Here is a 14419-nt window from a genome sequence, read left to right on the forward strand (position 1 = left end):
ATAGGAGATCCACAGATGTAGCCAAATAATCTTAAGTTCAGTGCTAAAAGTACTGTGCTTCAGGGCCCTGTAAATTCTTGCAGTTATGTTAGTGAAGCTGGTTATTTGCTGTCAGCATCCTTGCAGCAGGACTAACTTTATGAAATTTTCACGTTTCAAGTGAATGATGAGCACCAATAGGCGCTTGCAACTTGAAACAAATCTTTTCTTTCTTCTTTCACACATGTTCCAAATAGGTAGCTTCCACACAAGGACTCTTCTCCCTTTGCTTCTACACCTTTGTACTGATTTGGTACTTTATCCCCAGTTCCTGATTTTTGCCACTGTCTGTTCCTGTGTCTTGTATAGATTCTCTGTTGTTTATTTATCACTCTCCTATCTTCTCCAAAGTCAGAAGAAATTTTTATATGAAGACTCCTCTATAAAACTGTATCATTTAGCCTTCCACAAATAAACTTGCCCGCATTTAGTTAGGAAATGAAGAACTTACTGGCAGTTATGAAATCTTGCTGTCATTGATTGTAGACTCTGTGAGTTGGAAGGAATGACTTGTGAAAATTGTCACTTCTGCTTGCCTGCAGATCTAAATGTCACAAGCACTGGAATGACTGAAGAATCCATTGACATTATAAAGTCCATCAGATCATTGGAATGATTTGTATATCAGTATATCATTTGTAGGCACACTTGACTTGCAAATTGAGTGCTGAAGCATTAACCAGTTGTAATACTAGAACTGCAAACTTTATATGGGATATTGGAAAAACTCCTCCTAGAAATCAGATGACATCCTAATGTCTTAGTAGCTTGATTTAGTAGGAAAGTTCTCCACCTTGTGACCCCCAGCATCCACAAAAGAGCGGCGAAAGAGTGATAACAAGATTTTACAAGCATACCCTACTCCTGCTTCACATTTCTTTTTCCAGACTGGGTTTAGCTGCGCATCTCGAAACTGGAGTGCCTATCCTAGCCTTCCCTCTGACATTCCCATGCTTTACTATTACTTGCTTCCACAGAGATTTCATAGTGCTACTTTTTTTCTTCCCCATGGTGACAGAACTTGGATCTAACAAAGAGAAAAATGCTTCATGAAGGACCTCTAACTTGGAAGGTTAATCGTGACAAAACTATCGGTGAGTCCTGTTCTGTCAGCTGACTTAGTTGGGTTTGTGTGTGTTTGCTGAGAGCGACAGAAAGAGAAAGCAATTGTGCGGTTTGCAATTACGATTCTCACTGCCACCTATAATACTGCCTGTGTGTTTCTCAGAGCTGATTAAATTATTCTTGTCAATTCTGAAATGTGCTGGAGTATCATTAAGGCCATGCAGGGACACAGCAGTCAGTCTTGAGATGATCCGATTCCATCTGTAGCTTTCTGCTGTACTTTTGATGAGGAAGATTTGCAAGCTTTGTCTAGAATGGCATAGCACTGATTACTGCCTCTGCATGAGTAATCAAAAATGCAGCCTTTTTCTTTCTGCAGGGGTGTGATACCAAACTATGAAGCTTTAACTCATTCTGCGTTCTTTTGCACTCTGTGCAGACCTCTACACTCTGCTTCTAGAGGACATTCTGGTGCTGTTGCAGAAACAAGATGATAAACTGGTATTGAAGTGTCACAGTAAAATCTTGGCATCGACAGCTGATAGTAAACACACCTTCAGTCCTATCATCAAATTGAACACCGTTCTGGTTCGTCAGGTGGCAACAGGTCAGTGTAACCAATTGAAAAAGCAAAAGAGGAAGCCAAAAATTAAGATTAGATCAGTTGAGGATAGATGTTTTTGTATAGAGTTCCAGAGTAGAACATGGAAAAATGCGTAGGCTTAATTCTTGGTTGTCCAACATCTTGCTTTGTATGTATTAGCTGTTTAACTTCTTTGCATCAGTAATAAGCATGGCGTGAGTTTTAAATAGACTTCTAAATTAAAAGTACTCTGATTGTGCTAGATGAAAGGTACTCTAGAAATTATTAGGAGGAAAAAGAGGAGAAAAATCTGTTTCAAAATGGTTTATGCAGTAATGGGTCTTCTCTTTTAGGACTGACAGACAAATTTCCTTCGGGAATTTGGGTATAGGGATAGCGATAGGCATAGGGAAAGATCAGTGTTTGTATATTATAGCATTGGAGGGTTATCTCATGAACTCTTCTTTCATTCCTTCTCGTTGGGGTTATGCCCAATTTTCCTAATTTTCCAAAAGCTATGTGGGACAAGGCATCTAGTTAAGTTCTTCTCTCCCTGTGTTGCTTCAGATAACAAAGCTTTCTTCGTCATCTCCATGTCAGAAAATGGCGCTCATATTTATGAGCTGGTGGCACAGACTGTTTCAGAAAAGAATGTGTAAGTAATTGGTTCAGCTCCATCTGCTGCTTGATGTGTTGTACTTGAGAGATCTTTTACATCTGCTTGCCTGTGGTAACTGTGCAGGTGTCCATGAATTACCTGAGTTCCTTCTCTAAGCTTAGCTGAAAACATAGCTCCGTTGGTCTATGTAGGAAGTATCCAAGGGTAGTCTTTCCCAACTTACAAAAATCAGGGGAACGGTGTATGTGCATATGTTAGCGAGCATGTATGTGTATGTATATATATACACGCATATGTATTAACCGCCCCCCCATACGTACACTCAATGTTTCTATTGTTGTTGCTTGCTGTCTGGCTCACTCCAGACCCTTTTCTGACCTCAAAAATGCTTTTATTTACCCTTGCTGCCAGATAAGTAGCTGAAGTAATTCTGCATCTTCATGCAGAACCAGTTAGCTTTGCAGACTTTGATACTAGCATTGTAAGCACCCCAATGCATGAATTTGATTCCCTAGCTGAACACTTTTTTTTTTTTCTTTTTGGTAGAAATGATTTTCTTTTAAAGTACATGCAGGGCATTGACTTATTTGTATGTCACATAGCAACTGTTCTAGTGTGTCATAAATTAAACTCTTCAGTAATACGTGAAATGTTACTTAATGCTTTCATATATATTTATATATAAAATAATTACCTCACCTGATGACTCCTGCTAAGGTCCTGTCGTTCATTTCCTTCTGCTGAAGAGTATCCTTGTGAGGTGAGCATTATGCTTCATTTGTGGCTGCAAGGTATTACTGAGGAATCATATAGAACAGAATTTAAAAAAAAAAAAAAATGTTTCTGTTAGTAAGAAACGCAGTAATAATATAATAATGTTAGTTGGATTTAAGACGTGTTAAATAGAGAAGTGTTCATTATGCTTCACATCTTGCATGTTTTTATTTGATGTTTCTACTGCAGATGGCAGGACCTTATAGCTCAGATGGCAGGAACTGTAAAAATGGGGAGTACCAGAAGAGTGATTCCATTACCACAGTCAGGACCTGGCGAGTAAGTAAAAGTAGCTGGAGGAAGAAGGGCTGTTTTTTCTTTTTCCAGTACCCCTTCTTCTGCTCAAAGATTGCCAGCCAAAGTATGGATTCTCATGCAGCAGTTCAGATATATGTGACTAAAAGAATGTGTTCGTTCTTTCCTTCCTGCAGAGAAGAGCGTGAAGAAGAGGAGCAGCAGAAGCTCAAAGAGCAGCATGACATTCCTGCCAGTAGTCTACAAAGTCCAGGTAAAACAGTGGTCCAGGAAATGGTATCAGTAGATTTGCTGCATGGAGTGCAAATGTGCCAAGCCATATTCCTTGTGGCTTGGGGATCTTTTAGTAGCTGTGACATTTTTCTGCATTACAAGTCACGTAGAGAAGTGATACTGAACCTCTTGGAAACATACCTCTTACTATTTCCATCTGTTTTATAAATTGCTGGGAAAGATTCTTTTTTCCCCTGGAAAGAATTGGCCTTATATGAAGCCCATGCTCAAGAACTGTATTTTTTTTTTTTTTTTTTAGTGTTTTCAGAGATTTCTGTGTGAAGCAGAATTTTCTGCACTTTGTCATCACATTTCACATAGTTGTTTAATCTGGATATATGATTTCTGTTTTCTAGATAAGGATTTGGGCCTCGAGTCTCCTTTAATACTGAGTGCTCAGTCTTCTTCACCCATCATGTCTGAAAAGTCCAAGGTAGAAAGTCTTCTTGTGTCAGAAAGACAGTTTGATAAAGTGCAGCAGGCAGACCTGACACTGAAAGATTCTTCTGCATGCTATGAACACACAACCACCAGTTTGCCTTCCGTATCAGAAGGACAGTGGGCATTGGATGCATTAAGGAACTGTGAGTATCTGTGGGCAGTTATCTCATGGGGTATGATTTAGAGATAGGAATACTTAGGTCAACCATCTGAATCAATGAGCTAAAATAAAATCTGAAGCCCGTTTCTATTAAATACCAATTCTCTCTGTGCTGTAAATTAAAGCATAGCAAACCAAAACGTGAATCCATTTATGCTTCTCCTTCTTATAGGATTCAAAGTGCTTTTCTAATTCTGAATGCTGTACAAGTGTTCTTGGTACTCATTTTTAAAGAGCAGTGATGAGTTAATCTTAGTCTGCGGGGTGTGTAAAGATAGTATTAGTGACCTAGCTTCTCGTGACTGTTCAGACTTAAAAGAGCAGCCCTCTAACAGCAGCAGTGGGTCACTCAGATTTTGACAAGAGCCTTCCACTTAGATGAGTGACTGTTCTGTTGTATGAAATCATAGCTTATCTTGGGTGGTACATGAGCATTATATGGTGAGAATGAACAGTGTTCTTATGCTCTTGACAGTATCATATTTTTATTTTGAACAATGTGTCCTTATTATGAAGTGTTTGGTTGGGATAATTTGAGAGCTAAAGGAATGTGGGTTGAAGTTCAAACAAGCATAAATTTGCATGAAATTTTCAGGAAAACGTGTCTTCAAATTTTTTGATCTGTCATTTCAAAGTTGAGTGGAATATTCTCAATATACTTGTTTCTCAGGTGGGAATCCCCTATTATGGCCATAGTTCTTAGCTCATTTGAGGACATCAGTAGAACCTGGGCACTCATCTGTACTCCAACTCACTTGCAGGATAATTTTATTAGATGATTTCTCTGTTTTTCCCTAAGCAAGATGGAACTTGTACTGACATGTTTGCTCTTACTCATAAGGTGAAATACAGAGTAAGGCTTCAGACCTTATTTATTTTTATCCCTGTTTTTCCTAGCAAGAGCAATGAGAGGGCTAGCTGCTGTGAGATAAAGCTTTTTGAGAAGGTGGTCTTTATGTCTAGTTTAATCGCTGTTAGGGAGGTTATGGTCTGTGAAGCCTTGTGAACGTTCTCTCTACTTGCAGTGGGCTTGCTGAAACAATTGTTGGTACAGCAACTTGGCTTTTCCGAGAAGGGGACCTTTGAAGGCCGGCAGCGCTTTCCTAGGTTTAGAACCGTTTCTCAAGAAGCCCAAACAGAGAGTGGAAGTGAGCCTGGACTACAGCACTCTGACAATAACAAACTTCACCAGCCTGGAACAGACAGAACACTTCCGAGAACCGGAACTAATGAGTCCACATCTAGTTATGGCCTCCGGACTTCATCTGAATCGCCAGCTTCAGGGGATGCCATGCAGCTGGTTATGAGAGACCCCAGATCAAGTAGTAACTTAGCAATAGACCACATGAGTATGAATCTGGAGATTTCAACTGCAGAGCTGGAAGGGGTGGGTGCTGATGATAGTGGGGAGCATTTTTTTGACGCTCGAGAAGCTCACAGTGATGAAAATCCATCTGAAAGTGAACTAATGGAAAGGAAGGAGGAAGAGGATGTACAAATACGGATCTCAGGTGAGCATATTTCATTCACTCACTGGATGATAGTCCAGCCAGATTCAGTATTAGAGACTTGAGTTCCATTTTAAATAGAAGATACTAAAGAAAATCACAATATGTTTTCCTCTCTTGCTCATACGGTATAGGACATTTCAAGTTAACTCTCAGACCTTGACAGTCATTATTAGCCCTGAAAAGGGCTTTGCAAACATGTACCTAATGAATTCTCTATTTTATGAAAGGAGAAGCTGAAATACTATGGGGTTAATACACTGTGACAAACTGTAATTACAGAGGCAGGGACACAATGCAAGCTCTTGATTGCGGTTGGCACTGGACTCCTTTATCTCCCAACTGACTGTTGGGACCTGTAGGAAAAAGGTTTTCCCTGAAGGCAAAGCATTTCCTTAGCCTGTATGCACCAAGCCCCCATGACTCATGCTATTTTGTAGATACTGTGTTGGCTTCTCCTGATCAAGCTTCAGAAAAGAAATTTACGGTTTAGCTTTGCACTGTTAATTGTCTCCTGTGACCTTACTCCAGTCTGAAGCTCTTAAAGGCTTATTATTTTTTTTATTTCCATTATTATTACTACATATGGTATATTTGGCAGTTACCTGAGCAGCATCTCAAAGGAGGTTGTAGAGCTAGCCTTCAAGAAGGCTGTAGAGCTGTTAACCCAGCAGAAAACTAGCTCTAAGACAGCAGCTGTGAGCACTTTCATGGGACTTTGCGCACTTTGTGTTAGGAAAGTCCTGTGATTTTGGTCAGTTGACATGGTGACACTCCACTAAATTTAGCACACAAGTTGAGGTTTATCCTCATGCACGTTGTAGTAGAAGTAGCTACTAGTAGGTAGATTCTATGTGACTATTAGTCTTGAAATCTTTTATTCATAAATACGCTTTTATTTAAAAATTGGATTCTATCAATGTGAATAAGCCAGTTTGTGACTGTCTGAATGCTGTCTGCAATTACATATTGGAAATCATTTGTCTTTCCCTGAATTACTGAGACATTTCAAATTATTAAAACTGCACCAACAACTTGAAGCATCTAATTTATTTGTCACCTCTTACGCTGTTTTCTTTCTTAACTGTGCAGGGACATCCAAATTAGGTTGACCTGTTTTTAGTCAGTTCTGACTCCGCATGCTAGCTTTGCTGTAATACTGTAGAGAAATTATTTAATATAATCCTATTGCTAGGTGCAGGTTGTGAAAGCATTTCTATCTATAATTGCTTTATCTTTTAACATATCATCAGCAAGCTAAATTTTAAAGCTAACCCATCTTAAAAGCATCCTCACTACCGTAGCTGGTTAGTAGAGGTTAGATATCTAGCAGTCTGATTTGTCAGGTACCATTATTGCAAGTGCAGGATTTTCAGATGTTATAATAGAAACACAGATTTTGGAAAACAGGAAGGTAGGTGATTTAGCTTATCTAATCATGTGATTCTCAAACTGCAGTCCAAAAACCAGCCATGATCTCTGAAGCCCAATTCAGAACCAAACTAGTCTGATCTGATATAATCACTGTTCTGCATAGTGTTCATAAATGCTTTTTCTTATCCGTTTTAAAATATCTAAGGAGATGGACCTCTCACCACTTATCTTTCTTAAAGTCTGCTTAAACTATCTACAGTCCAGTGGTTCTTGGCGATTATTGAGCTGGAGGTGTTAGTAAAAAGCTGTTCTCTTAACAGGAAATTATTTGATCCTTGATGGATATGGAACAGTGCAGGAGAGCTCCACAGATGAGGAGGTATCGTCTCTAGTTCTCCAGTGCACTGCAGGTGGCCGCACCTCTTTGGACTCTGCACAGCAGCAGCCACTTTCCCCACGGGACACCCAGTCGGATGGAGGAAGCTCCCCGTTTACTGAGGAGATGATGGGCTCACGCTGGGCGGGAGTGGAAGAGTCCTGCTCATTTGTAGCAAGCCCTCACTTCTCTATAGAGTCACGTGTGCAGATGATGCAATATATTCAGAAGATAGAGGATGACCTTGAAAAGTTAAAGGTATAGTATATTTCCACTTGCAGTATCAGGGCTTTCATTTTGCTTAGGTTTTGTTTTAGAACAGAGCCTGAACATAATTTTGAGCGGGAAGAAAGGCAGCCATGCCTTTTTTTGTCTTTGGCTCTTATCACTGGAAACTTTTGAAGCAGAAACTTTGTGCTGTTTTGCTTGCGTTAAGTTGTGGGTTACAAGAGGCAAGTAGTTCTGCCAGAGCTAGCGGGTCTGCATATTGCTTTGATTTGAATTTGGAGAGATTACTAAAGGATAGTACAAAATTGATGCAAGTCTGCAACAGTGGAGTTTTGAAGGGGCTACTGGCCTAAGGAATATGAATTTCTGACATAAAAAGACTTATCAAATCTGTTGCATACTGCTTCTAGTGTCAAATGAAGGTGCTAAGTTGCAGCAGACCAATATCAAGCTTTTTAGTCTCACTGTATGATTTTTTGTATGTGATGAGAATTCCCTATGCATAATAGTGATTGCTGTAGAAGGTTTATAGCATCTTGATGTACAAGACATACCAACATGTTAAGTCAGTAGCCAGCCTTTAATTTCACTGAAATCTGAAAAGAAAGTGGAATATTGCATGCAAATGGAAGGCCTGATAAAGATGCTGATAAAGGAGTTGAGATCCATCGTGGGTCACTGTGCAACACAGGCGATTCCAGTCCACTCACCTGCAGTGAAACCTCTCTTTTCCCATTTGATGCCCCCTTTGTTCAGTTGGTAAATAGAGAAAGAGCCACTTGAGTTTTGGGGTTGTTTTTGTTTTTTAGGAGGTTGAGGAAGACTACACCATTCTCCGACGCCAAGGGCTGGCTGGATCAGCCTCCATGGGAGAGCACTCAGGTACGCAACCAGACTGTCTATAATCAATAGCATATACCACGTTAGTTTCAGACGTTAAACAAAGAGCACAAAGTCAATTATTAATGTTCCTCACGCACACAAAAAAGGTTTCACCTACTTCAGCAGCTCTCACAGGGCTGAGACCACGCTGATTCCAGAAAAGGTCAGTTGAATCCATTGAGACTCACATGTTCAGAGGAGCTTGTTCCTTCCTCTGAAAAGGTTGTTTGCAACCTATCTCACCTTTACCTGCCAAAGACCTATATCTTGGGATTTACCACTTCTCTTTCAAAGAAGGCTAGATTGATGTAAAGTCCCAAAGGAAGATTTTTGAACATGTAAAATGATTACAATCTTCTTTTCTTTCTCTGGGGTGTCTCTGATGCTGTGTAAAGTGGTTGCCCTGGGTCCTTTAAATTGGCCTTAGGCATCCTAGAGATGTAATTGCTGGAATTACTAACAAAGGTCTTAAGGTTAAATGGGTGTGCTGTCTCTCACATAACATGCTCTCTCTGCTAGTGATAGTGTTTAGAAATGATAGGCATTCATCTCTCATTGTACCCCCTCTCTCTCACCAACTTTTTTTTCCTTTTTTTTTTTTTCCCTCCTTCAGACAAAAGCTAGTCATGTTTCCAGGAGCGGCCGAAGATTGGATGAAGAGTATCAGGACACAGCACCCACTGTCTTCCGTGTGGACTCTGAGACAAGAGAGTTTGGACCATCCGAACGTGAACCATACTCTAGCAAAGTGGGCACGGGGTGCTTTTCCTGTGGGGCATCTGCACTATCTTGTCAGTGAGGGAGTCTATTCTATTCTGCTCCTCTCCTTGCTACCAGAAATTCATTTTTCAGAACGGAAGAACCAAACCAAATGTACAGAGCTTTGGGTGTAGGATATAAAAATGTATTTAGACATTTAAAAAAAAAAATCAATGTATTTATTTGACTTCATTCCGTGTATCAAAAGCACATTTTAATTTTTTAATCTGCCTTTTTTGTTCTATTTTAATTGGGTAGTGACAGTTCTAGCCCTCTGCATATAGTACACCCTGCCTGCCACTGCTCCTGAACCAAAGGTCAGGTCAGAGGGGAGAGGGTGCGCCTATGTGCAAGTGTACCTTTTCTTCACTGGACTGGACTCTGCACTCCCTGCTGGCAATCAAACTGCCATGCGAAGAGCTACTTATGAAGGTGTTAGGAAGACTTGTGGCTGGAACTATCTGTATTCAACGTTGCATGGGAACTGCTCATGACACCACATGTCTAACAAGAACTTTCCATGCACTAAATAGCCAGGCACTTCAGGTGGGCAAATTTTCTTTTTCCCCTCTCCCGTTAGGGGTCTCTTTTGTTGACATGCAAGATTAGACTGCGAGAGGAGAAAGATAGGTTTAATTTTTTTCTTGACTTTGTTGGCTTTGATCATTGTCTCCTTTGTAAAATGATAAAAAATACTTGGACCTGCAGCACTTTTGTAACTCTTCTCTGGATCAAAAAGAAAAAATGCAAACCCAGAAGTGTTTCAAAGATGTGGGGCAGATCTGCCCCGATTCACTACTGAATGAATAAGGGCTGCCATTTGAGTTAGCCACAGGTACTGCTGATTATAGGGCCAGTAAGTTTTAGTACCTGAAAGTATGTCTTGCTGAGGGCTTGGGGTGGGCTTTGGGTTTTTTTTGGGGAGGGCAGGGTTGGGTTGGGTTTCGGTTTGTGGTTTTTTTTTTTTTTTTTTTTAAAGTGATTTGTGCCAATGTGTTCTCACTGAAACAGAGACGTGCAAAACAAAGAAGGCTGACACAGCTCTCTAGTATTTCCTTAGGCCTGTTCTAATGGGTTTTGCTGCTGGAATTCCTTCCAGTCTGGGAACAAGGTGGTAATTAGCAGGCTACAGCAGAGCTAACACTGGACAGCCTAAGCTGGCTGTGCCTCTGCTCTGAAGCTGGTCCTAAGACAGGCCCTTTCTGCTTGGCGCAGGGTGGTTCAAGCTGTCCCCGGTATCACAGACACCGTGAATACAACTGCTAGTGCAAAGTGTGTAAGGTGGTCTTTTTTGCACCCTCTTCCCAAGTTTTAAACTATTTAATGAACCCAAACTGAACTGCATGCCAAGCCTGTAAATCCCATTAACGCGTCAGAACTGCTATAGCATTGTTTGCATCACTGCATGCATCAGAAGTGCTGAGAATCTGTCTTTGGTCAGCTTAAAAATCCCTGCTCTTTTAAAACAAACATTTTCTCTTTAGCTGCTGGCAAGAAATCAGATCTGTCCTTTGTCTGCTCACGTAGGAAAAAAACAGTTCTTGTTCCTCCCATTAGAAATATGCAAGGGATAAGTTCATGTAAAGATCAACAGAGGTTGAGCAGAGACGATTTTGGCCTGATGTGAAAGTTGGAGCCATGAGCCCTTACAGAGTAGGGGGTACGGTAGTTGGTCTTGTTTCAAGAGCCCATTGCACAAAATATCATTTGTCACCAGCGGAGCATTACACTGCCAACACAAGCCAAAGTGTTCTCTTCCAGGCTGCCAGGAGCTTCCTCTTGGGACCCACTAAGGCCTGTCCTGTTGCACCTGTATGAGTATACTGTCAGTATTAGCTTCTTACTTCCAGTTTTACATGGGTGGGATCTCCCCTCCTCACCTTCAGCCAGACGGTTCCTTTGGTTATAAACATCTAGACTTCCTCTGATGAGCCCCCAAACTAGAACGCTGCCTCATGCTGATGTGGCATCTTTTACCTGATCCTGCCAGAAAGAGAACTGGGTTATAGCCAGACTTGGTGTTTAAGGCCCTTCTTCCCTTGAATAAAAGGACCCTTGTTCTCCCCCTGAAATCCCCTTCATCAGTTGGCATGTTGCTTGCCTGGGTCAGCACACTCCAGAAACACGAGTGGTTATTGTGACCATTGCTGTCTAAAAGCTTTCCAGCAGGCTTCCATGGTTGATTTGAAATTACCACTGAACTCTATTAGAGAGAGCTTAGTCTAGCTTTTCAAGACTATGCTGGAAGACCAGGAAAGATGGGACCTATGGAGGCCTGGTTGCTTAATACTCTTTCCTTGTGACTGAAGACAAACTCCTTGGTTCTCTGGTTTTCTACAAGTTGCATGAATTTCAAGGTTCACGGTGAGCAACATACTGCACGAGAAGCATGTAGCTGTTCAGATGGGCCATGGGGGAGCAGTCTGCCCCTGCTGCCTCTGACTTTTTCACCTTTGCATAAGCATTTTGTAGCATCATCTCTAATGGATGTAGCAGCAGTGAAAAAGCTGGGAATGCAGAGTATTGGTGTTGCCATGTCATCTTTACATTTCTGCCTGTGGAGCTGCTGGAGTGGAATTTTCCCCACTGTCCCCTAATGCTACCTTGGACACAATCCACTGGGAGGTCAGGTGCAATTCTGTCCCTGTCACGTCTCAAGATGTATAGGGGGAAAGATCCACACTTTGTACCAGGCTAATGACGATGGCAGAGAAGCCTTCATGCTGGATGAAAGGAACAGTCTACAGAGCAGGAGACTGCAGGGAGCTTTAAGGAATGTTAGAGAAGACCAAGCCATCTGAACCCAGTTTTATGGGCAATACGACTGAGACACTGTGCTCTGTCCTGTTCGGTTTTTGTTTCAGTTGGCCGCCTTACGCTACATTGATCTTCCTCACAAATAGGGCATTACTCCTCTAGAAAAATAATGGTGGGGTCAGGGATCCAATATCTTCTGAGAGCAGTAACCTGAAATAACAGGGGTTTCCTTTTTCCTCTCTAGCACATCTACTGTATGGCAGACCTCAGGCCACGTCTTGCTGCGTGGAAGGAGCTGGAACTCAAATGCACTATTCAGGATTCTCACTTTTTTTCTCCCTGTTTAAGCCATAAGATCACCCCTTTTTAAAATTCCAGTTTCCAGTGTAAGGAAGCATTTTAATTTTCCCCTCGTTGGTGATTGATTGTACATTCCCTTATTCAAACTGGATAGCAGAGCAGGACAACGTTCTCTGGTTTGTTTGCCCCACCAGCCCCTCCTCCCCAATGTTTTGTTGGGGCTTGTTTATTGTTTGGTTTTTTTTTTTCCCCCCTCAAATGCAAGATGAGCAAGGGCTTCTTATCTTAGGAGCAAAGATGTAGTGTAGCAAGCATTCTTTCATATCCTCCTGAGAAGTGATTTCTCTTCTGCTGTTACGGGACATAGTTCACAGACAAGCGAAAAAGTCAGATGGGTACTTTCTGGAAAGGGGAATTTCCTCCTTCTGTAGAAGGGTAGAAGAGCAAATGCTAAGCTGGTCAGTGATCACTCTGGTTTCTTGAACATGCCTTGACTGTAAGGAGGGGAGATTTCTTTAACATCCTATAGGTGGGATCAGAAAGACGGACGAGGAATGTAAACCTCAAGAGCTAAGGCATCTAGATGGTTTTGGTCAGCTTTCAGACAGCACTATGCCTATTTCCAGTGTTTTCATAAAACTTAGATGTTCTGATTTATAGATACTGTCCCTGTTACTAGAAGGGGGGTCTGATGCTCCAGCAGCTGGCCCTTGATTATAATCTCAGTGCTTGATGGTATCTGGTATTGTTTTCTCCCTCTGTTCCCCAAAGAAATCCCTTCATTCCTTCCCCGTCCCCCAAAGGTGCCAACTGACAAGCAGATGTACTGCAAAAGGGATACTGCAGCCAAAACACTGCTGTTTTATTTTGAATTAAGTCTTGTGGAGCTCTCTTCATACTAGAATATTTTTATTTTCTTTGTACAACATACAATCATGTACTCTTAACAGAGATTTACTTTAAAGAGAAGAAAAAAATCTGGAAGTATTCTTTAAAAAAATACACAAAAATCTTTATTAATAATCCTGTATTTTTACTGATCATGTTTGAATGTCTAAAAAGACTTTATTGTTCTAATTATCCAGATGTATGTTTGTAAAATAGCTCTTTTATGACTTAGCTGATAAGGTTGTATGTTTCTGGAATTAAATATTGGTCACTTAAAAAAAAAAAAATCTGTTTTCAGGATTTGGGAAATAGAAAATTTAAGCGTTTCAAATATCATTAAATAAGCTTAAAGGAAATAAGTTTTGTCTGCTGGATTTTTTTGGAGATTGTTTTGCTGTAATTGCCTGGAGCGTTTGGCAGGACAAACTGTCTTGATCAGCAAAGGACGCTTTCATTTGGTACAAATGACCTTTCAGAATCTGTTGCTGTTGCGAATGTGGGACCCCCAGTTCTCCCAGTTAACACAATTGTTATTGATCAGGCGCTGTTCCTTGAGGAGGGAGCGCGAGCCTCCTGCCCTCCTGTGCCGAGCTCTCCTGTGGGCACTGCCTGCGCCCAGCTGACGGGTAAAGTGAGCCAAAATGCTGCTTTGTCTGGTCGAGGTAAAAGGGTCCTGTGCTTCCAAACAGTGACTGTTTCCCCGCCTGCTCTGCTGTCTCCTGCTGGTTTCAGAGGAAATGCTGGGGCCACTTGAGCAGCTTTGGTTTGAGTTTCTGAGTTCACTCTAACCATCCGTATCCCATCCCTGTGCTAACCTCCTGAATAAACAGCACGAGAAAGGGATGTTTCTGGACTGGTCCATCTCTGCTTAAAGAGCTGCTCCTAGCAGTGTATCTCATTTTGTGTGTTTGCTCCAAAGGAGATCCAAGAGGATCCTTTAAAAAAGAAAAACACCCACGGGAAGAAAAAAACACACAAAAACCTACTGAATCTCAAGAAATGTTAACCGAGTCTTAAAAATTCTGACATCGAAGGCACCATGTTCAGACTTTCACAGATGCTTAAGCACCCTGACTGAATTCCTGCTGGTCAGAGTGAGTTAGTGAATATCTAGTCCTTTTCTAAAGTCAAACGTGCC

General features: G+C 41.3%; 1 protein-coding gene across 6 annotated transcripts in view; it reads left to right on the forward strand.

The window, feature by feature from the left end:
* ARHGEF12 (Rho guanine nucleotide exchange factor 12) overlaps positions 1-13568 on the forward strand; it is an 81673-nt gene extending 68105 nt beyond the window's left edge. For 5 of the 6 annotated variants that reach the window (XM_054223097.1, XM_054223094.1, XM_054223096.1 and 2 more), the window contains 10 exons: positions 1058-1133; positions 1544-1711; positions 2255-2342; positions 3270-3359; positions 3512-3588; positions 3965-4192; positions 5235-5720; positions 7412-7725; positions 8505-8577; positions 9191-10043. In XM_054223097.1, coding sequence (XP_054079072.1) covers positions 1058-1133; positions 1544-1711; positions 2255-2342; positions 3270-3359; positions 3512-3588; positions 3965-4192; positions 5235-5720; positions 7412-7725; positions 8505-8577; positions 9191-9201 — 1611 coding nt within the window. In that variant the 3' untranslated portion in view covers positions 9202-10043. Of the gene's footprint in view, positions 1-1057; positions 1134-1543; positions 1712-2254; positions 2343-3269; positions 3360-3511; positions 3589-3964; positions 4193-5234; positions 5721-7411; positions 7726-8504; positions 8578-9190; positions 10044-12337 lie in introns of those variants that run through there. The other variant, XR_008469650.1, reaches the window with a different exon arrangement.
* The last annotated feature ends 851 nt before the right edge of the window (positions 13569-14419 follow it).

This window comes from Rissa tridactyla, chromosome 17 (assembly GCF_028500815.1).
Source record: "Rissa tridactyla isolate bRisTri1 chromosome 17, bRisTri1.patW.cur.20221130, whole genome shotgun sequence".
Taxonomy (NCBI): domain Eukaryota; kingdom Metazoa; phylum Chordata; class Aves; order Charadriiformes; family Laridae; genus Rissa; species Rissa tridactyla.